The sequence below is a fragment of the Ascaphus truei genome, chromosome 3 (genome assembly GCF_040206685.1).
Source record: "Ascaphus truei isolate aAscTru1 chromosome 3, aAscTru1.hap1, whole genome shotgun sequence".
In the NCBI taxonomy this organism is placed as follows: Eukaryota; Metazoa; Chordata; class Amphibia; order Anura; family Ascaphidae; genus Ascaphus; species Ascaphus truei.
This window is the reverse complement of record NC_134485.1, coordinates 315138904-315164023: the sequence shown is the minus strand read 5'-3', so window position 1 is coordinate 315164023 and position 25120 is coordinate 315138904. Positions and strand designations below refer to the sequence as shown.

Genomic DNA, 25120 nt, shown 5'->3' with positions numbered 1-25120 from the left:
TCAGGCTATTAGAGAAATGTAATCGAATCTCAGGATTCAAGATCAATCAAACAAAGTTGGAGGCTTTAAACAGTAACCTACCAAGAGATCGAAAAGTTGATATCAATTTCAACTTCACCTGGCACCCGCAGGCTCTCAAATATCTTGGGCGTTTTTTGGTATAATCACAGCCTAAGGAGTTACATCTGAGTGACAGGTGCCTTTTCGTTTTTCTTAAATCTAACACATAAAAAAAGTTTTTTTTAATATTGTTTTAAAGTTAGTTTGCAAACATGGCACACTGAGAGATGGGAGGGGTTTGATTTCCTCTGGCTACTCCTTTTTATGTGATGTCTTTGTGTGTTCAACAAGAGTTTGCATGGGACAAAACGCCTTCTCTCTGCCTCCCCATATCTTGGCTCTCTGATGAGGACAGGGAAATAAGTCTGTCAAATATTGCCCCATTCAGAGGCCGCTAAGCAATATATAAGTAATTTCCAGAGAAATGTAAAAGCCAAATTGTTGCTTTTATATTCCTAATAATTACTACATATATAATGTAGCAGAAAACGGTGAATGTAACTACAATCCAAGTGATTGAGATAGCATTACATATACATCTCTGAATGTTCAGCCTCGTTCTTTTCTCAGTGAATGATACAAAAAGGATAGGTAGCCATTCAGATAAATAATACAGTCAGGCTTTTATTGTTGTAGTAGTGTACTCCTAATAGAAAATAATGTACATGTGCATGCTTAGGAAACCTTTTAACTAAGGTACTACTCAATTAAGTAATTTTGATTTCTTTGCAATGCTAAACCTCTATGTAACCTGAAACATATGACTCGTTTTAATTCCCACTAATTTGACTTGAAATACATTGTTTCTGTAGTTTATCTGATTAAAATACAGTAAGATACACCAACATTTAAACAATTTGATTGACATCCATTCTACTGCACCGACACACTTTATTCGAGCAAATACCCAGTATGTACCTGGCAGATACCTGGAATGTGCCGCTCCTCACCTCTGACAAGCCCCGTTGCATTTGCCTTCCCAGCCTGGGTTCATGCCTGGCTGACGGGCAGCTGATCTGTTAAATGATAATGATTAGGATTTAATAGGCTGCAATGCTTCGCGTGTCTACCAGATGGCATAAATTCATGAATTGTAATGCAGTATATATATATATACTGTGCAGTATTGCAGCCAGCGGGAATAAAATGCTTCAATCCCTGCATGGAAAATAACCCAATGCACTCGGGCAGAAAACAGTCACAAACCTCAATATACCCGGGTATACCCGAATTCGTGGGACTAGCCGAGCTCGAATAAAGTGTGTCGCCAGTGTATGACTGTCGCCTAAAAGAGAGCTAGAGCTAGTGAGATGCAAGCGGGGGAATACGGCAACTTCACTTCCACTTGGCTTTATGTGGGCACATCTGAGTTCAAACAAAAACACGCTCCCAAAGTACAGCTTCTTTCCCATTTGTTTCATAGTTTACAGCATGTCTACGATTTTGCTGCGATTGCCTGCAGAGAATAGTGGGGAAATACATGGAAAATATATCCTAGGAAAAAGGAAATATTTTTGTTGATTAGAATAGTTGACTAACAGTAAAGTTAATTTAGTCACAATTCTTTCTTTTTGTATGCCTACCACACCGAAGGGTTAAAATCTTTGAATCTGATTTACAGTAGGGCTTTAAATATTGACTTGGAAATGTCCTTGTGCAGCATTCTAAATGTGTCCTGCCAGGGATGCAAGGGATCACTCTGTGTCCATTAGATAACAGTTTACTGCTTGCTTTCACCCTGCTCTTAATATGGCATGCAAATTTCCAACAGAAGACATCAGAGCAGGAGGCATCAGAGCATAAATAAGCATTTTTATGGTGCAGGATCTACATGTTATATAACCAGAAAATGTAGTTAGAAGCAGCACTGTGTATAGCCGGCCTGCCATTAATGGCACATGGAAATAGGTCTAACATCTGCATAACTCAGGCAGCGCCCTTCAGAAATGTCACATAAAGATTCACTATGGCACTACCACAGAGGAAATAGCTAATTGTCTTTTCAATTAAGCACTTAAATGTTAAAACATATTGGGAACTTTAAATACCCTTCACATTTAGAAAAATGGTTGTACGTGTGTTTCTTAACTACAAATCTATTACATCTTTAAAGGATTTTTATATTCTTATTTTTATACCATCGACGAGTTTCAGCTGCTAGTTCAGTGCTGGACGGGCTTTGTTTGCACGAATTTTGCTTTCTAAAACAAGTTTACATATTTGTAATGACATACCTACAGTATGCAAAAGGTTGCTACTTAACTACAATACTTCAATAACAAGGGGTTAGGGATGTAGTTAGCATGGGAGAACTGGGATGAAAGAATTTCAAGTAGGCAAACAATTTATTGATTGCAGATTGTATTTGAAGAAAAATAGATGTGATAACTTGAATGCCTCAGAATGCAAAGGAAAAAGCAATATTGTGTAAGTGATGCATGTAGCTAATATTCAGGTAGCACTGGAATTAATGTTCAGTCACAGTAAGACAAAATAAGTAATGTAAAAAATTTCATATTGTACATCTGATTGCCAAATATATCAGTTTTACAGTCAAGAAAATAGTAATTATGAGAATGTAATAACACTTGACTCATTGATTAATTAATGAGACCTCTCTGTAGTATGTTGAAAATTCGGAAAGTACGTTTTTTTTAACTATATGTAAATGAAAGTATTGGAGAGACGCTTGATGGACACATCTCCAACCTTAAAAACATGTAAGTACAAAAGACACATGATTGGGTGGCTATCGATGATGTCCTTGGACATTATCCATAGGAACATAGTGTCTTTGTTTTGCTTTCTCTGGAATGAACACATCATAAATTGCTTGTCTTGTTTGACTTCCTTGTTCACCAAAGTTGAGCAGATTGTGGCCGTTTTCAACGCTTCCACCAGACAAAAAGCATGGGACCATTTCTCGAAAGCACAGCGCAAGAACATTGACATTTGGCGAAAGCATTCTGAGGTGGGTGCTTTTGTTCATTTCCCCCCCTCCCCCCATCACTCATCACGAAAAAAGTTAACACGTATTTCTGGAATGTATGTCAGTGTGTTTGACTCAGTTGGAAGCAAAGGTGGGTTTAAAGATATTTTAAGATGCTGTTAACGTTTCTTTTGAATGCAAGACATGTATACTATGATGGACGGTACAGAAGAGACAAACCCTTGTCATGAAAACTCAACAGGTTTGTGATAAAATTAAAACTGTATCTCTTCTCTGACTGCCTAAAGTAATCCTTCGATCTGAGTGCCTCTTTGTCCCTTAGGCGTGTGTTGTGTTGAAGGATCCTCCAGAATGGTTTGGGTAACAATTACATGTATGCAACGTATTAAAGGTGCAATCTCCACTACATAAAAAAATAGTTTTCCATACTTTTCCTACCACATTCATGTAGGTGTCTCCTAAACTCGCTTAAATCTTTCTAAGTTGTAGAAAAGCCCTATAAAAATCCCTTATTCATGGGGGGAAAATCATGTTGTAGATAGAATCAAATGAAGATGTATTTCCAAGCTGAATATAGATGTTACTGCCTTTGCTTGGGCACAGGGGAAGGCAGTAACAGACAGGGGCACATAAGCAAGGGATTCTGGAAGAGGGAGGCAGCCTGATAGTGACTGTCCTTAAAATGAAAACTGTTTGTAAGTCAGTAAGCTTTCAAATAATACATCTAATGTGGGTGGGAATGCATCTTTAAAGCGTGTGGTTAGCATGTATACTTAAATATAAGTATGTTGCACCACTATTTCTGGCTTAAATCCATCCACATATGTGAGCGCATGTGAGTTAATAATCAGGTGAATATATTGAGTTATCAGCTTTACTTTTTATTATTGGTCATCTAGTTCCCATTTCTTGTTCAACAATTGCATTTTCTACGAGCCTGTTTTCCAACAAGTAAGTACACGATCTTTGATTTTAATTCTGAAAGGTTTTTCAAATAACGTGTTGCTGTCCGAGGTGTTTGTTTCAAGCTCTATATGACTAAGTAAAGCCATACACAATGATTGTTGGAGCCAGTTTTTATATTTTTCTGAAGCCAAGTCCTGTCATCATATGTACAGTATATCCTGTTTTTTTTTAAAAATCTACTCCACATAATTATAACACGTTGATCCCCATGACTATTCTAACAAGATTGATCTAACACTGTGCCGGCAATTGCAGTACCCAGTTAGAAGCCAGGAATAACATCAAGGTGTTTTGAGTATACTTGTTCGAGCCATTGCACAAAATCAATGCCAAAACCAAATGAATTTATATAACCGTTGATCAAAATGTTACAGACGGTTTCAGCTGAAGTTAACTGCTTTATTTAAAACCCCAGTTTTCAGATGCTTACAAATGTTGACCTGGAAATAGAATGAAGTTTAACCCCCATCACGGTCAGAGGGGCCAGCAGAGCAGCGCAATGCGACACTGGGCACTCTGACAGTCAAGGGGTTAAAGCTGAAATCTCCGTTGCTCATTTTTTATTTGAGTTTTTTTCATTTATTTTACCCCCAAATAATAATGAAAATAAAGAGAGAGAGAGGTGGCTGCAACGTCTCTCCATAGAAAGGCACAACATTGGTTTTGTATTGGCCGTCGGTATGAGTGGGTGAGGCTGTTTTCCCAAACAAATACTCTGGTCTGGGAGTTTTCAAAGGTACTGGAAAATCTTGGGTAACCTGGAAATCAGGGTAATGTTGTGTGGTTGTAGGGGCCCATATTGAATATAGATTAATATTTCAGCCCGAGTGTGATTTATTTCATTTTTTTCACAAAATGTTGACTTTTTTTGGTATCTGGGCTGCAAACAATCACCTGAAAAGCCGTCCAACAAAAATACAGCACTTGGTGGTGTTTTTAACTTGAAATAATACCGTCTGTGCCTGGGCAGCACCAGTTTTTAGACAATTTCACAATTGTTCATATTGTACATAGTTTGAGAATTGATCACTTTGGCAAGGTGGCGAGTAAGGACTTTCATTGCACACACAAGGAAAGTGAATGTGCCAGCAAAAAGTGTGCTTTATTGGTCTCAAATTATTTTATGTTGTAAAGTTTGATTTCATGGTTCTTGATGTTTAAAGTTAAGGGACTATTTACTACAGTTGAGCCCCAGTAGAGGGGAATACTCACAGCTTTACTGGCCCCGTCTTCCTTAGTACAGGTACTGTACACAATATTTGTTTACCATTTTGGAAAATGGCTAGGCAATAGATTCCAATTATAGATAGGGGAGCTGAGGCAAGCAAAATTGCCATTATTAAAGTCCCCCAACTCTCCATAGGCTCTTTTTTCCCCTTACTGTACGAGTGCTTCTGATATTTCCCATACATCTGAATTGAATGGTGCAAATTTCCAGTATGCCCAATGGAGAACTAAAAATCTTAAGTTGCGCAATTGTATTTTGTGTCCAAAAAAAAAAAGCAGTCTTTCACTTTTCAGTAGAGAATATAAAAATGCAATACCCTATGCTCTATTAAGTAGTAATTCAGCTACTAGTGTTATAGCTTCTTAAAAAGAAACCTTGTTCTCTGCAGTCACAAAAAAGACTCAGATGACAAATGCTTATTGTATGTATTGTGTGTTGTGGGAGCAAAGTACTAAAAAAGAAAAGAAAAGCATGGGCTCATTATAAAACTATTATGGCCCTTCTTGTTCATATCTAACAAATGTTGAGAAATGCAGTATATGGGGAGTTTTCTCTTTTGCTTTCTGCACAATTAATTTCCAATCACTTTTCTGGATTTATCATATAGGGTTTTTTTTTCTGCTGGTACAAACGTGTCAATGAAAGTCTAAAATTATAGTTAATTACCAGCCACACCACTCCAATTTGAAAAAGCAGGGCTTGTTAATTAGGAGACTGTCCCGTTATTCACTGGGATAGTCTTGCTAAACCAAAGTGGGGAGATAAGGGTGCTGCCTAGGTTAAATGTATTGGAAATATTGGATTGGTGCAAGCACAGAAAAATTAATCCTATAGTGGCGTACACCTCACAATTGTTGAATGGCTTCAAATAAAAAGTTATTTTAAAGCTGCAGTCTAAGCAATATCCTACATGTTTAAAAAAAAAAAAATTAGTTCTGTACTATGAGAAAATACTTGTAGCATTTTTTTAAACAACTCTAACTTACATGTTTAGCCATGTATTATAATGTAATAAGCATTTTTTTTGTTTCTATAGCAACCATTTACAAAAGTCACATCCTTCCTTTTCTGGCACACCCCTTTTTGAGCCCTACCCTCTCTCTAGCAGTGCACCAATTGTATCTAGTGACTGACTGGTCACATGATCTTCCCTACATAACTGCATCTTTGGTCCTCTTCTGCTGCATGAAGATAGGACGATTTTAATACTAAATATTAATTATGCTCTATTCTCTATATACATATATATTCAGCATGTAACTTGTTAAAATAAGTAATATAGTATTAAGTTAGAAATTATATTGGAAAATGATTAGCTGACTCTGCAAAGATAAGCTGAAGACAGCCAGGGGTATTCATTTGTTAAACCTTGTATGCTTAATGTCTGCTGAGTTGCAACAGTTTCGATCCAAAGGTTAGTAAGACAACACAATAGAGATGGGTCTTAAAAGATAAGAAACATAGGAATAACTATAGTTTACTTAGTGACAGAACAAAGAGGTTCTTCTAAATCACAGTACAGTAAATATTGCTAAAGGAATACACTGCTCTAATGTTAATGATTAACTAAGAACATTTTGGCTGACAGTGAGAGAAACATGTATTGTTGAAATGTATAAAGAGTGTATTTGGATATATAGAATTCGGAATCATTTAACTCCAAGCTAAGAACAAGCTAAGGATTCTCCACTCTATATTGTAAGTAAATTCTATATGCCTGAATGATGCAACTGACTGAAATGATGCTGTAAAATATGTTTTCTATTGTCTCTGAATAAATTTTATAAAAGGACCGGACCGTGGACTATTTGATATATATTGAAAGGTGGGACATTTATTTGCACCCATCTAATGAGCAAATGTTCACTGCACTGATAGCCATTTAGTGAACCCCCAAACCGAATCTTCGCCAATCGATCACAGGAGAACGGATCTATCGGCAACTTAGCTAATTACTTATCATTGTATGTATTGTATTGATGCACATATTAAAGGGGAAAAACAACAACAAATGGCAGCTTGGACTCCTGCTTTAAATTTTAGTAAATAAAATAAATTGGAGACTGATTGTGGCAATTAAAGTGCTCTGTAAGCAGGTGATGCCAAACAGGCATAAAAGGAATGCACATACATACAATGTGTACCGAGAACCCTACGCTAAAGAGGACATATAATAAATGAAAATGATCAAATCTGTGTTGCTTCTGAAGTATGTGAGTCCTCAATTGGGAAGTGCAACTGATTGCTACAGTATATATACTTAAGGACAAAGTAGCTGAAAGTGGGTATATCCAGTTTAATTAGGTATATTCCTCATAATTGCTTTCTAGTAGTCTTGTAACTCCCTGTAGTCTTTGTAAGGTGAATTACTACTGTATTAGCACAAATTAATGACATACCAATGACATACCAATCAATCGAAATATTTAGGCTAATAGGCTGTAGTGCCAACTATAAGCTAAGTAATGAAATATATCTTTAAATCTAACATTGTATAGTACATACAGTATACTTACGAGCGTCAGACCACCAAACGCGCACTCATATAAGGCTGCGCTTATAGTGCCCGCGACGGTGATGCGATGTCGCTCCAAAACAAAACAATTGACTCTGTTGCCAGCGCTTATAGTAAGCGCGACGACAACGGAGCGACGTCGCGACCAAAAAATTGGAAGCGGGTTAAATTTGATTTTTCAGAAACTGTCGCCACATGTGACTGTCTGTAAACCAATCAATGACCCCGTCGCTGAAAGTTAAATTATAACTTTCGCGGGTGGCGACGGGTGACGTCATCGGTCGCGTCCACGTCGCCAGCACTATAAACGCGGCCTAACTCTCCACCTCGAGGCTGCTCTTCGTGGCGTGTGATGTCTCCTTAGACGTGACGTGTGAAGCCGTGACGACCAGCCTCGAGGCGGAGAGGGAGAGTTATACAAGCCCGCGTCTGGGGGTCTGAGGCTCGGAAGTATATGTACAGTGTTAGATTTAAAGATATCATTAATTACTTAGCTTATACTTTGCACTAGTAAAAGTAACTTTTTATTCTGAGCCATTCAAGAATTATGAGGTGTGCACCACTATAGGATTTCATTTCCTGTGCTTGCATCAATCCGGTAATTGATAATTAGGACATTCCGCAGTACAAGTATCCTTCAGACGAAGAAAGTTACGGTAACATTACATTAAGGTTTAAAATACAGTACAGGTGTAAATAATTGATGCAATAAAGCTTGCAATATCTTGGTACAATACCATACAGAACAGTGTTCTTAATAAGAAATAACTTGTGTTTATGTAGCGCTTATGCCTATGAAACATCCATTAAGCCTCGTGTGTATGCTGCTTTCAGCACATTCATGGAATGTACAAAATATATGTAGTAACAATTTCATTTATATCCAATTGCTGGAAGGGAAACTGAAGTACAGGCAGTGATCAAAGCTTAATGACAGTTCAATAACATTATCTTTTTTATTAGAAAAAATTGGGAATACCTGTTTTCTTATTTACACAGTTACACTATATTTTTAAAGAGAAAGGGTTTTCAGTTTTGAATCATATATATATTGTAAAACTATTTCTAAAATATCATGTGTTCGGTGCAAATGTAATTTTTGCAATTTCCATTAATACTATTTTCAAAATTCAAGTATGATTACATCGGTAAATCTTTTCATCAGAAAATAAACAGAGAACGACTACAGATGAGGGCATTGCCTATTAAGTCATGATGCGTATATATTGTGTATACGGTACTCTGAATAAGCATTCTCATAAAATCTAAATTACATCCATATTGTGCTTTGTGATGACCTTTGGTTTCTGCCTTAAAATGAAAACATTAGTATATAAGTATAACTATATATTAGTTATATGTTTGGATTTATGTTTATGCCTTTTTAGTATTGATACCGCAGACATAGCTAGGAGAGTATTTCAGTTTGTATGGTATACAAGATAAAGTAGGCCGGAGAGTTGCTCTATAAAGAGCACCATTCATTATTTGCCCGGAGGTGCCCATTAATAGGACCTTGAACAATCATTACAGTCCTCTCATGCAATGTGTGCTGATGAACAGAAGCAGCTCCTGTGGGAGTACCTTCTACATTTTTCATGGGCATTGCTGTGACATTTGTCAGATAATGAAAGCTATACAGGGAGTGTATTGTGTATTCTGTTCACATGACTTTAAAGATTCCAAACTGCAAACCTCCTTGGGGCATGCACCCGTTGTCAGTAGAAAAATTAGATGTCAACAAGGTGATAAGCTGCGTGCTGCATTCTTACATTAGACCTGGCAGCATCATTAGGGCCCAATGAGATAGTACCAACTTTCTCTTTTGCCGCGTCATAAAAAGAGAGGCACTACATTATCTCTGCCCTGTTGCATTAGTTCCTGGACCGCTGCAACGTAGGTCTCTTATAGTCACATTAAATAACAGTAGTAGTATTTTTCTTCTCGTAACTTCTGTTTCGTTTTAAAAACAAATTTATTTCAGTCTTTGCCATAAATGTTTTTTTATTTTTTTATTACGACTATGATAAAAGCAGAAACGGCCTTTTCTGTGTATTTATTTTATTTCTATAATTAAGTAAACTATGCTGTCCACTTGTTGTGCTTTCAACTATAAAAGCTACTAGTATATGTAATAATGAGCAGGTGTATTGAATCAACTTCGCTGTTAAACCAGTTCTAAGTTCAGTGTCTCGAGGAGCTGGTGCTGGACTTAGGTCTTCTGATTTGTTTTAGTAACTTAATGTACTGTAGATACAAATATTTACTTGTGTACTTATTTAAAAAAAAAAAAAAAGGCTTTTTTAGCAACATAAATGTACACTATGTACTGTATGTATACTTAACTATGAGTTGGGCATATGGGATATATATATATGGGTGTATTTACATGTACATGTGCACTATAGAAATAAGGCTCTGTGTAAAACAACAAATGGAATTGTTTTTATTATAGGCACCTACTGTTTATTTTCCCTTTATTTTAGGAATTACGAGATGCTAATAGTGAACAGCTCATGGGCATTCGGCGAGAGGAGGAAATGGAAATGTCTGACGATGACAGTAGTGACATTCCTAATAAGAAAGTGAGAGTGGAGGAATCAGGTAAGGACAATGGTAACATATATAAATTGCTTGATCTACTACTGTACACTCACACACACATGTATCTAAAGCTATCAGTAGGTGAAAAGTTAATACAATGTCTGTATCGCTGAGGGTTTTGTGGTTAAATTCAAGCCATCTCATCCATTGTAGGCCTGTATTACTAATGGGGTTAATAGCATTTTGCTCTGGTTTACATTTTTTATGACCTCTGTGTGTTCGATATTATAGAAGTATATCTACATTATTATATCCCTTACTTACATTACATTATTGGATACGTTACACTGTCTGAGTGGAAGAATGATATAAATAATGTGCAAGTCAAAGCAGGGGTGAGGTGTTGGTCAAGTGACACATTTCAAATGACCTATTCATTATATTATTGGGCCTCTTTATATTTTTGTCTTTATGTGAGCAAAAAGAAAAGAAAGCATAAAATAATTGTCATTTATCTCAGTTGTCATCAAACAGTCTGACTCCCTCATTGGCATTTCCCAAGTAAGTGCTTTCTTTTCTATTAGTGTAAACGCATTCTTATCTCCCAATAGTTTATTCAGTGGTCTGCAAATATAATTTCAGGTTTTTTTTTATTACATGTGTGTCTGTGTTGCATTTGTGCAGTGCTCTTATGGAATTTCAAATACGGTATTTTTTTTTACTAGTTTAACTGTACTTTTTAAATTAATTTACTTTTTTAAATAATTTTAAAGAATGTATTTTACTTGACCCTTGGACCCTCGAACACTCAAACAACAGAACACACTGAACACTTTATTATGGTTACAAATGGCCACAGCTTTTATTAAATAGGAAGAACAATAAAATGATTCCCCTGGACCATGTCATCTCCCAGCCCTTCCAGCTATTCTCACTGCTGCACATGGTCCAGTTCGGTATACATATTACCAAACTGTAACCACCTGGGAGGGACACTCTTAGGCCTGTCACTCCTGGCCCAGACACTAGAAGGCCTCATCCAATGATGACCATTAACATCAAACTCCTTTACACCTTGAGCCTAGCGGATTAGCCCACCCCGCCAGCTGCGACAAAAAAAAACATAACCTCTTAAACCCTTGTTTTTTGTATTTATTCCCAAAGTATTCTGTTTTTTTTAATACTTTCCTTACAAAATAATATTAAAAACTCTTCCTCTTTAAAAAAATACAATTAAATATAACACGAAAATAAGGCTATCCCCAATCACTTTTTACATCAACTAACGAAAACCTAAACCTGACAAAGGGAGTGCAGATGCAAACTTCTTCATCTGCCATGAAGAACAGAAACAGGGAGCGGAAAAGGGGTGAGAAGTGAGGGAGGGGTGAGAGAGAAGGAGGGAGAGAGGGGTGAGATAATGGAGGCGATACAGTAAGTGACAGGTTAGGGAGGAGAGAGGGGCGAGAGGGAAGGGGGAGAGAGAAAATCCTATAATCCTGAGCATATACTATACTTTAATTGTGAAATCTGATTTTAGAGAATATTTTTTGCAGGTTTCCTCCATTTCGGTTGCTCGAAAGGCCTGCAACCCCATCCTTGCTTCTGATATAAATTGTATGCACTGATAAATTACTATCTACACTCCATTCTACTGTGGATATTGGGAGCTTTTTTTAATCTATAAAACCATTGATTTTGAAATAGATTTTTTAACAACTCTGTACCTGTTTTGCCCAATTCAGTGAGAAATTTCAGAGCCGGTTATATGATGCATCACTAAACAATATATTTTTTACTTTTTGCTGAATTAACAAAAAAAAAAGCACTAGCACTATAAGGGCATTTATCTCGCACTAAACCACTTATCACTGCTTTGAAGGAGCGGCTCAGTGAGTAAAGACGCTGACTGGTACTAAGTTTGACACAGGGGAACCTGGTTTAATTCCCGGTGCTCCTTGTGACCTTGGGCAAGTCACTTTATCTTCCTATGCTTCAGGCACCAAAAACATTGTAAGCTCCACGGGGCAGGGACCTGTGCCTGCAAAATGTCTCTGTAATGCGCTACGTAAAACTAGCAGCACTATACGAGAACATGCTGTTATTATTATTATTATTATTATTATTATTGTGAATAGGCCCATAAAGGTGAGTGGTAGGGAATTTCAGAGATAGGGTGGAACACAGAAGAAGTCATAGGCGGGAGTTAAGTGAGTTGTGAGTTAGGAGTGAGTTAAGTCATCCAAGTTTGGGCAGTGTCTTTGTTCCACAAATAGATGGGTAAAAATTGGTCAAAAAAATACAGAACCAACCAGTCATGGGGTTTCAAACCCATATGAGAGTGAGGAATAATTTGAGAAAATCAAAAACATAATATATAAATGCCAGTAAAAATAGCAACATGGAAGGTTAAAGTCCCTCACAACCCAGTCAAACGGAAAAAAGTATTGAATTACCTTAAGACAAAGAGGGTAGATATTGATTTCCTACAGGAAACACATCTAGACGCTAAAGAATCCGCTACATTACAAAGAGACTGGGTCGGGCAATGTGTTTTCTCCCCAGCGGTCCATAAATCGGCGGGAGTGGCTACACTAATAAAGAGGAATATCCTCATAGAAATCATATCATCAGAGATTGACGAAACAGGGAGGATGGTACTCATAAATATCAAAACGGCAGGTAATGACAATATTCTGGGGAATATATACAGTATGGCCCAAACGATCACAAGCCCCAGTTTTTCCAGGATATAACACAAAGAATTCTAAAGTACAAATGTAATAATTTGTTACAGGAAGGAGACTGGAAAGCTATACCAGATGTATTTTTAGATAGATCAGGATACAAGAAAGGAACACCAACCACAAATACCCAAACAAAAAATATGTCTTGTATAACAGAAACCTTAAACCTGGTCGACACGTATAGAAACTTAAATCCCACAGATAGGGAGTATTCGTTCTTCTCTAGTGTTCACTCATCTTTCTCAAGAATAGCCAGTATTCTGGCCAGTGTGGGGCTACTAAATAGGATTTCTAACACAGACCTAGAGGAAATTATACTTTCAGACCATGCCCCCATATACCTGGAAATAGAAATGAATATAGATATGAGAAGCCCCAATATTTGGAGATTCCCAAATTACCTAGCCAACAGCGAGAAATTCAAAGAATTTCTGAGAAATAGCTGGAAGGATTTTGAAGCCACAAATGAAGCACATAAGACTGACCCGGTCCTTTTCTGGGAAACCTCTAAGGCAGTTATGAGGGGCCAGATAATATCCTATGTAAGCAGATTTAAGAGAGAAGACAACAAAGGTTTTAATATAGCAAGCAAAGAATTAGGAAAAGCCTATAAACTACCCAAGACTAATGACTCCCAGGTAAATAGAGAAAACTATTGCCAGAATTTTTTTTTCAAGGAATTAAATCTTCCAAAAATTAACAAGGAGCAATTAGAGTGCATTAACTCTCCGATAACTCTTAAGGAATTGGCAGATACCGTGGGAAACCTAAAAACATTTAACGCTCCAGGCCCAGATGGCCTATCAGGGGAATATTTAAAAATACTTAAGGAGGAAACTAGTATCCCTTTGAACAGACCTTCCAAATTATTCTAGAAGGAGGGGACTTATGAATTCGAGTGACATGGCTCATATTAGAATAATCCATAAGTCGTATAGGCCAATATCTTTGATTAACCAAGATATTAAGATAATAAAAAATGCACAAATGCGCACCAGGGATTAGTGGAAGGTAATTTATTAAAAATACACAAAAACTGAGGGGATCCAACCCCACCTCAGAACAGCTGTGCAGCTGGACGGCTAAGTACTACCAAGGAGAACACCTAATGGTGACTAAACCCTAAGCTGCACAGTATACAAATACAGTAAAATTTATATAAAAAACATGAAAGAAAAAAACAAACATGCTCCCAATGGAGCTGATTCTCCTGACAGCCAGGAAGTAATCATGCTAAAAGGGATTGACCTAATAGTCCCAAATATAGAACTGATCAAGGGTCTTTTAATACAGTAAGGCTCATTACAATTGATAAAATCACAAATTACCAGAAAGGAAGTAATTATTATGACAGGTACCATGCCAAATGGGACCTGATCATAGATTCTTTCCCAATACAAGAACAAAAAAGTTCCGGGTGAGAGAGAGCTGAAAGGCATCAAAGGTTCAAATTAACCCAATTGACAAATGGGTTTGATCGGACAAACCTGAGCGGTCTAATTAGTTCCACTGTCTAACCCCATTAATACAGATAATCTAGACAGTAAACAGAGGGTGCAAGGTTTTGTGATGACTGATTGTAAGGGGAAGACTCAACCCTGTGACCTTTCACGAATATCGATACACCACTACTTGTTGAAGTGAAACTTCCTTAGTGGCACCTCATTCGAACTGGGGCAAAAATGGATGGTGGAGACAGAAATGAAACGGATGTGACGTCAGTGCTGGCAGTTGAGGCCGGGCTGTGTTCTGGCTCAGCCCAACCCCAACACTGACATCACACCCGCTCCACAAATCAGCTATCGCTGCCGGCGCCGCTCCTAACGGCTGCTGCTCCCCCCACATGGCCGATGACATATGCGGCGGCGGCGGCGATAGCCGCCGGCGCCGCTCCTAACGGGCGCAATTTCCCCCAGGTGGAGATGGGCACGGGCGGCATCCGGGGCAGCGGGGACCGGCTCTCCTGCTACAACCCGCTGACCGCTCTCTGTCCCAGCCGCGCGCTCTGCCGGGCTGGAGACTCAGACAGAGCCCCCCTGCGCATGCCATTCCTCCCACACGTCCGCCGCCACCATTCCTAACTGCCGCTGCTGCCCGCTGACATGCGCGGTAGCCATGGCGACGCTCACGGGCGGCTCGGAGACCTTGCGCTGCTGGGTGAATGAGGAGGATGGCTTTCCCCCCTCCTGCTCCCCCCCCCGCTCAACATACTCACCGCCGTCACAGCTAACGAGTGCCGAGATCCTGCACTGGTGCGGCTGCGCCGAACTGCTGCTGCTCTCCGCGGGGGCCCTCCAAGTTAAGGAGTTCTCCAGCTTCGAGGCCGGCGCTGCCAACCAGTAGAAGGCTCTGTTCGTGGTGAGCTGCGGGGGGGTGAGTGGATGGGGTGAACTTCATGGCTGAGGTGATGTGGGCGCTGCTGCTGCTGGTCCCGATCTCCCCGCACCTATTCCTGGCCCCGGCCTTCTCCTCTCTCTTCCCGCTGCTACCTGGCGGAGACCTGCAGGCTCTCAACTGCAGCTGGCCGGACAAGAAGAGGATCCCGGGGCAGGGGGACATGGAGCTGCCCTCCTTGCCCCCCCGAGCTACAGCTTCGCATCCGGAGCCTGGTTTCAGGACTTAACCACCTGATGGAGGGTATCGGGGTGAGAGAGGAGTGCTTCTCGGTGGGGCACCTGAGAAGGATCATTGCGGGGGAGCTGGCCAGCTATCCTCAGGCGAGAAACCGCAGGAAGCATACACTGACACATACACATACACACACACACACACACACACACTGACACATACACTGACTGACACACACACACACACACACACACACACACACACTGACTGACACATACACACACACTGACTGACACATACACACACACACACTGACTGACACATACACACACACACACTGACTGACACACACACACACACACACTAACACACACACACACACACACACACACACACACACACACACACACACACACACACACACACACACACACACACACACACACACACACACACACACACACACATACACACTCACTGACTGACACACAGACTGACTGACTCACACACACACACTCACTGACTGACACACATACACACTCATTGACTGACACACACACACTCACTGACTGACACACACACACACACACACACACACACACACTGACTGACACACACACACTGACTAACACACACACACACACACACACTCACTGACTGACACACACACTCACTGACTGACACACACACACACACACACACACACACACACTGACTGACACACACACACTGACTAACACACACACACACATACACACTCACTCACTGACACACACCTACACTGACTGATACACACACCTACACTGACTGACATACACTGACTGATACATACAGACTGACACACACACACCCCAGTGATGCGCCGAACAGCGCCCACAAGTGATGTGCCTACTCCCCCGCCCCCCCCCCACCCTGTGAGCTGCCGAGCACCTCCCATGTTCCGTACCTCCGCTGGGGGGCTGGCTGCAGCAGGAAACACAGCCCACAGCTCCGCCGGGGGAGGAGACTCAGACAGAGTTCTCCTTTTCTGCAGCTACGTCGTGGTGGGTGTAGGTCGCAGAGAGAGACATACACACCACAGACACACACACTGACTGACACACGCAGACACACACACACACACTGACTGACACACGCAGACACAAATAATTCAGTTACTATAAATATAGATGTGCAAATAGCTAAAACATGTGGTCAAACTTTTGTGTTTTGGAAGTCAAATTGTTTTGTGATTTTTAATTAAAAACATCACCATCACAAATAAAATTTATGTGACAAAAAACAAAGAAGTTTCACTTACTATGCGCGTGCTCAGCACACACAGCTTTTTTCCTTAGATATACCTATCCTACAGGAGATGCAGACCACCCAAACTCGTTAGGATGAGTTGATCTAGTTAAAGTATAGTATAGATAATGATATGTTACTAAATTGGGCAGGCCATTTCCCTTATATTTGAAGGGTGCAGCTGTCTATTGAATTTTAAGTTATAGGTATAAAAATAATGGGTATGATTAACGTTTGTACAAATATGTTACCAAGGAACGGAAACTGTAAACACCGTTATATGCCTAAATGTTCGGCACTGTAATGACATGCATCTTGTATTCACCCGAATTAAAAAAAGATAACGATGAGATATTGCCGCGGTAATAAGTGCCACATCACTTCTTTACCGCTGGCAATGTGGCCTAATGAGCTCGATTAGTAAAATGGCATTAAACACTGGTAACACCTATTATTTCCCCAACATCAACCTTATGTGAATCTAGGCCTACATATTTATACATTAAAAAAACATAAACTTTTTTTATCTACTTCATGGTTTGAAAAAAACTAAGTTCAATAAAAGTATAGGCATTTTGTGCTAGTATCTACAGCAGTGGTTTCCAAACTTTTTTTGGTTAAGGAACCCTAAGTGATATTTCGAAAGAACTCCTAACTATCTTTAATAGTAATGCTGTAATCAGATATATTGTAAATTATTCTGTATTTGATACAATTTTCAAATGACCAGAAAATTGCAGTGAGCCCTTTAGGGATGCCCGAGGAACCCAAGGGTTCCTAGTAACCCTGATTTAAAAAACAATGATCCACTGTATAAACGGCTTCTTATACAAAGGTATTGGTATTTCAACAGAGTTTTGAAACATGTCGGGTTTTTTTGTACAGGCATAAATAAGTAAGCATCAATTTGTAACACCCAAACTCTGACAGCAAAAGATCCCAGAACATTAACAATGTTTTATTTGAGCAAATAAATAATATACTTTTTTTAAAATGACATTGTGTGAGAGAAACTATTTTTCCCCTCTGTGCATTCTGCATTACATAAACATGAATATCATTTTATTGATGTGTTTATCTAAGTTAAATAAAACCATTTCTTTTCTCATATGAAATCCAAGTTTTAGCTACAAATTCTTATTTTTGAATACATCATGCGTGCTTTGTTCTTATGATGCGTTTTGAGACTGCATGTACTTGCAGTTAGCACAATACTTATGTGAACCAGCCAATGCCCAAGGTACTTGACAATTGTATTGTCAATAAAATCTGTGTACACTTCCAAAACTTGATTTGTATATTGACATGACAAGGAAGCCAGCGGAATCAACAGAATATAGAGCGTATCTACTCAGCCCTTTGTCTCACAGAAAATCGGAGACTTCACCAAAATGTGTGCATGAGCCCATGTGCAAATAACATATGAAAGCAAATTAATTAACTTAAAGTAGCAATCCCCCACATTTTCTGCAAATTATTTTTTTTTACAGATAACTGCTGGTGTTAACCAATAGGAAGCCGCAATGTAATCTGACAGATGACCATGCAACTTTCTATTGACTAAAGCCAATTTGGCAGCTGTACAGGCAGTCCCCGCATTAACGTACGCAACGGGTCCAGAGCATGTACGTAATGGGAAAATGTACTTAAAGTGAAGCACTACCTTTTTTCCAATTATCGATGCATATACTGTATTGCAATCGTCCTACAGTATACGTGCATAACTGATGTAAATGACACATTTGTAACAGGCTCTATAGTCTCCCCACTTGCGCACAGCTTTGGTACAGGTAGGGAGCCGGTAATGCTGTCCAGGACATGCAGACAGGCGCATGCGTGAGCTGCTATGTCCTTACTCGCAAGTGTACATAAAGTGAGTGTCCTTAAACCGGGGTATGCCTGTATTGATTTCCTGAATGGAAGAAGAAACACTGGTAACTAGAAGAGTAACTTGGGAACAAAGGGATCTCTGGAGATAAAAAATAGTGCGGTTCAGCTCCGGATGATGTCCCAGTTCGAATTCTAATCAACACCACAGGAGAAACCCAAATTATGATAAGATATAAAACTATGGGAGTAGGAACATATACAGCCTTAGCAGATACAATTTATATAAACAGATCTAGTCCTTGCATGTTAAAATGAAGGACTTTGTAAGGCAGATAAACACATCTAGGGAAATCTAGGACTAGAAATGTAGACACAATATGCAACATAAAATCAGAGTGATCCAAAAATGCCATAATGAAGAGTTAAAAATGAAGTCCTTAACTATATATTGTGTGTAATTATATGGATAGATAGATAGATAGATACAATCATCATCTTAAGCCCTTGTCGACCCACTGCTGGATTAAGGCCTCTCCAATGATCTTCCAGGTACTGTGGTTACAAGTCTCTCTTCTCCATGTTGTTCCAACAAATTTTCTGATTTCATCCTCCATGTTACTTTTGGTGGTCGTCTTGGTCGTTTGATAGCCTTCAACTTCAGTCGAGTACCATTTGTGTCCAATAATAATCATTTCTTCTTGCCATATGTCCGTCCCACTGCCATTTCAATTTCTTCACTCATGTAATTATGCCAAACACTTTTGTTTGCTTTCCAGCTCAGTCCTTTTTCTTGTTACTTTTGTGTAATACTCAGCATAGATCTTTGTCTGAAGCTTCTGAATTGTCTTGGCATTTAGGGTCCAAGTTTTACATCCATACGTGAACATTGGCAGGTTACACTGGTCGAACACTTTCCTTTTGAAGCACAGTGGAAAATTCCCTTGCAAAAATGTCCTGACAATATTAGTATTAATAGCATTTTACTGTACCTCATCAAGTGCAGAACATGTTGCCACTGACTTCCAAAGGTAAGGAAAAGTTTTACAAAGCTAATGCAATGTTGACATTAAGTCCTGGTGCAAATGTGCAGTATACAGGCGGTCCTCGGGTATCCAACTGAATCCGTTCTGTAACGTAGTGTCGGGTAGTGAAAGCATAGGATTGGATTTTGACCCTATGCGATATGCTGTCCGTTGCAAAGTGACACGACGGATAGCAAGGACCTTCTGTACTTTGAAACTGCAAAAAGAATACGCTGAACTGATTTCAAATGTTTCAAAAATCTCTCTCACAATGAGCCAATTGTGTAAACTAACAATGAAAATAATATCACTCCTATTGCAGTGTTGTAGTGAGGGCAGATGAAACTAGTGTTATAATTCTAAAGCACCAATGCTGTTATATAGATTACATTTTGTTATGTTTTCTCGGTTTTCATACTGATAAGGTTTTATGTAGGCTCATTACATACGAGGATTGATGTCAGCTTTTTTTTCTTAACAGGCTTTTAGGACTCAGAGGCATTTTTTTATGCAATAAGAGGCAAAGTTGCTATGGAAAATGTTATAGCAACCTAACATCTTCACAGAACCAAGCAGCCACTTGTGACAGCAATCTAAATTTACATTTATTTTACTGTCATTTTATCGACACTCCTAGTATTTCATTTTGACAAGCTGTTAAAATAAACTTGACTGGTTTTGCTTGAATAAAATTAACAGCGCAGTGTTTTGAAGGAAATATTGCTACACTTTATACAAAATATGCACTTCTCCACCAGCCCACAATAATTTTTACTGGGAAATTAAAAACTCTCATATCTTGGGCACTGGGGGGTTGGGCGGCTCAGAGTAACATGGTTTAGCATTGAAGGACACACAGGATTAAATCATTAATATATACAGGTAGTCCTCGCTATCCAACTTTTCACTTTACAACGAATGGCATATCCAACGCAACCCTACTGGCCATTTTCCGACGCCAGAATTCGTTATCCGACGCCTGAATGCGTTATCCAACGCTCACCGCCACTGATTAACATGGGACTCACTTTACAATGGTTTCACTATCCAACGCTACTTACAGAACGGATTCCGCTGGATAACCGAGGACTGCATGTACTGTATATACATACATACACAGATCGTAGTGCAGTCAGTGCCGGCTTGAAGGCCGTGCGACTGCACTAGGCCCTGTGTTTACAGAGGCCCTGCACTCTCCCCCGGCCCAGCTTCCGTAATCACAGTTTATATGTTGCTGGTGGTTAAAATCACTTTGACCACCACAACACTTAAACTGTGATTACGGAAGTTGGATAGGAGGAGAGCGCAGGGCCTCTAAGAGCCGGCATTTCCAGGTAGGTGACAACAGCACATGATGTACTCACGTTACAGAAGGGGCGGGCTCCCGGGGGGAGGGGAGAGGGGGTAGATTCCCCGCGCGCATACACTGCACACGACCACGCCATGTTCCAAGCCAGCTGTGAGTGCTTTAATAGAACGGAGCTTGCTTAACACGTGCTAGATCTCACACAGTTCCTCACAGGCAGACTCAATCTAATAACAAATTATCTTGTTTCCGAAATTATTCTACCAGCTACAAATGCTACCTCTTCTGTTACACAAAAAAAGACATATCATTGCTATACAGAATGTTCTAATACTTTGTGCCTCATGCAGTAAAGTCCGAAAGAAATTATCGGCTGTGTTTTGAAATCGCCATTTTTTTGCCATGTTGCACTCATGGTATGCATAAAGGCCCGAATACCAGTGAGAGCAACATTTCCAAACATGGCGAGTTGTCGGCGGCGATAGGACCTGCCCTCCGATAAGGGCTCATCTGGCGAGTTGTATCTGCTACAGAGAGATCCGCCTCTCTCTGCGAAAATCTCGCCGGAAATAAAAATATTTTTACATTTAAATTGTATTACTGTGTATTGTAGCAGGGGGTCTCCTGAGCTGAACTGCATTGGTTTCAGGTCTGAGGACCCCCTACTTACCAAGATACAGGCCCCGTTATGGGGTGCCGATATCTCCTATGCATGGTTATGTCCCCATTACGTGATACGGGACATTTACATGGCGGGGATACAGGCACCCTATAACGGGGCCTGTATCTTGGGAAACCAATGCGGTTCAGCTCCGGAGACCCCCTGCTCATCTACACTAGTAATAAAATTTAAATGTAAAAATATTTTGTAAGCACCAATACACAACCCACCCCCTGTACCCCCCCATAAAACCATGATTTATTATTTTACACACAATTAATACCTCAGGCCGGCGGGGGTTACCCGGTGGTCCTGACGGGTGTCCGCAGGACCCACAGTGCTCCCCAGGGGGTATCCATGGGTGTCTGGGGCCTCCGGGTGGTCCCCGCTAGGCTCCATGGGCCTCCAAGTGTTACCCGCGGGTATCCGTGGGCCCCAATGGGGTCCACAGGTGGTTCCCGTGGGTGTCTGGGGGTCCCCGGGTCATCCCCACGGGTGTCTGGGGGCCCTCGGGTGGTTCCCAGAGACGGCCTGGGGCCCTCGGGTGGTCCCTGTGGGTCTGTGGGGCCCCCGGTTCTTCCCCGCAGGTGTCCCCCGTGGGTTCTCAGGTGGTACCCGTGGGCATCTGGGGGTCCTCGGGTGAGCCCATGGGCGTCCAGGGGTCCTCAGGTGGTCCCCGTAGGCCTGAGGTACCAATCCTGTATGTCAAAAAATAAAATATGGCCTACATTTAAATCAATACCCCCCCCCACCTCCCCACCAAACACATACAGTACAGTAATGGGCAAAATAACTATTATTCAGATATGGATATGTATGTGTTTGGTCGGAAGAAGGGGGGGGGGGGTATTTATTTAAATGTAGGCCACGTTTTCTTTTTTGACATACAGGATTGGTACTGCAGGCCTGTGTGGACCCACGGGGTCTACCCGTGGACCCCCGGATGCCCACGGGGCCCACCTGAGGACCCATGGGGGACACCTGCGGGGAAGAACCGGTGGCCCCACAGCTGTCCTGGGGAATATGGAATTACAACTGAAATCTTGAAAGAAGCTGGGGAAGAACTAGAGAAAATCCTTCCAAAATAATTTACATGCTGCTTGAAGAACAGGAACATTTCAGAACAATTGAGAAATGTCATACTTATCCTTATCCACAATAAGGACACAAGAACTATGTACCACTAAGTTACAAGATTCACCCAGAGTAGACAACATGCAGGATTTTGCCGTGGATACGACTCAATGCACCACATCACAGTCGTACAAGAAGTGATTTCCCGAAGTAATGAATAGGATCTACCAGGGGGCGTAGCTATAGCTCTTGTGCTCTTGGGGCAGCCCATACCCCTGCTTGCTCATTAATTCCCTGTAGCAGACAGGAATCACAGAGGGAAATCCCTTCCTCTGCAGGTGGGTGGGGCCTGGGTCAGGAGGCAGGGCCCTGAGATGCAGTAGGGAAGACAGAGGGGTTATTCCTTCCTCTGCAAAGCTTCCTAAACTGGAAGAAGTTGAATATTATGTCTACCTTGGCCGGCAAGTAACACTATATGGGAACCTTTTGAATGAAGATGGGATTGAACGCATTTGGAAGAAATAAGACAATCTTTCAAGGGAGCCTTCCACTGTGTCTCAAAATTTTCGACAAGTGTGCTCACATATGGGTGGGAAACTTGGACCCTAAATAGGAACATAACACAGAAGCTTCAGGCAACTCAAAGAAGTATGGAGAGATGTATGCTCGGTATTCTCCAAAGTGACAGGAAAAAGAATGAATGAGTTCGAAACCAACCAAAAGTCGGTGACATCACAAGGGTGAAGAAATTAAAATGGCAGTGGGATGGACATATCAAATGAAGAATGATGGTGCTCAACTGGATTCTGAAGGCAATTAAAAGACAATACAAAAATACAAAAATGTTTTGGAGCAACCACTATACTTGGAAGATCATTGGGGGCAGCCTTCATCCAGCCTTCATCCAGCAGTGGATTGACATGGGCTGGAGATGATGCTGTATATATCTACAGTATATAGATAGAAAATGTAACGAAACGATGCACACGCAAGACACCTTATAAGCAAACAATTATTTATTCAAGTGGAGAGAATCGACATATCGGTCCTTACATTGACCTTTATCAAGATGCCATACACGTTAACAAAACCTATGTATATACCCTCGAACGAACCATAGAGCGTACGCCAAAATTGGTGTGTGAATTTAAAACACCGGTGGCCTAGTCACTACACACACTAAGCCTAACGCCCTGCAGAGGCAAATGTGGGGCCTCACTGGGCCAGTGTAGCCATTTGTTACTTATAGTGAGAAATAAACTCCATAGGCTGCCACAGTAAAAATGTGTGTGCACAGACAAACATAATAAACATGATATATTAAAATACAGAACCTAAAGATTGAAATCACCATCAATCTCATAAACAAACCGGATAAACAAATCTCAATGTTCAATAATTAGTCCTAATGGGAACAAGAAGAAAAAATGTGTGATGCTCTCAAGACAATTGTGTAGTTTGAAAAAAAATGTGCAATAAATTGGAAGACAACCTGTTCATATATATATGTCCTATTGGATCAGGTAATAAACTATCCCACAAGGCAATGAGGTAAGGATAGTTACCAGTTGATGATCCCTGGATATTGATTGAGGCAAAGCTGGAATGGACTCACTTGGGAAAGCAGATTCCACGATAAAGAGAAAGTCCTTGTAGATATCCAGCACCTCCAGGTTGAATGTTCACCTTGATAAAGGACCACTAAGGTCTGAAACGCGTTGGTGTGCTTTGTTACTGATTTTTTGACCCATTAAATAGCTTTATTTTGGGAACGCATACCCTGTGGTTTATTGGCTGTTTTTTACAGCACTGGAGATAGTGCTCCGTTCTTTTCCCTCTCCCTTTCTAATGGGAACAAGTACTAGAGTTCATAGTCCCACTAATGTTAATCTAAGATACATTTTAGTGAGGTTAAACAAATGATATGGTGTTATGCGGTCCCCTACATCCTCACGATTTAATATACCCATCAGCTTATAATAAAGCAAAATATGTAGCTCATTTAAAAAATGTCAAAATAATAATATTAGCTAAGGTTGTATAAGAAATTTCATTAATTATTATTTCCAGTGTCTATGTTCAAGCTGCATTAAATGGTAACATTCAGGAAATATCGAGGGGGTTAGTATTTTCATAAGGTTATGAAGCCAATGACTGATCCACTTGTTAAGTTAATGAAATTACAAAAACCATGTGCAGTCATACATTCATCTCACCAGAGAGTATTGTAAGTAGAAAATAGGGTACTGTATGTTGAAGTTGGGAAGGCAGTACTCAAGACCTCCAAGCTGATCACAAACAAAATGTGTGGCTGATAAACTATGAAGCGATGCCCTGTCTACAACTGTGAAGTTACAAAGAG

At 40.3% G+C, this 25120-nt stretch overlaps 1 protein-coding gene across 8 annotated transcripts in view; it reads left to right on the top strand.

The window, feature by feature from the left end:
* ENOX1 (ecto-NOX disulfide-thiol exchanger 1) overlaps positions 1-25120 on the top strand; it is a 628404-nt gene that overhangs the window by 494016 nt on the left and 109268 nt on the right. For all 8 annotated transcript variants that reach the window (XM_075591092.1, XM_075591093.1, XM_075591094.1 and 5 more), the window contains 2 exons: positions 2925-3031; positions 10206-10323. In XM_075591092.1, coding sequence (XP_075447207.1) covers positions 2925-3031; positions 10206-10323 — 225 coding nt within the window. The remainder of the gene's footprint in view (positions 1-2924; positions 3032-10205; positions 10324-25120) is intronic.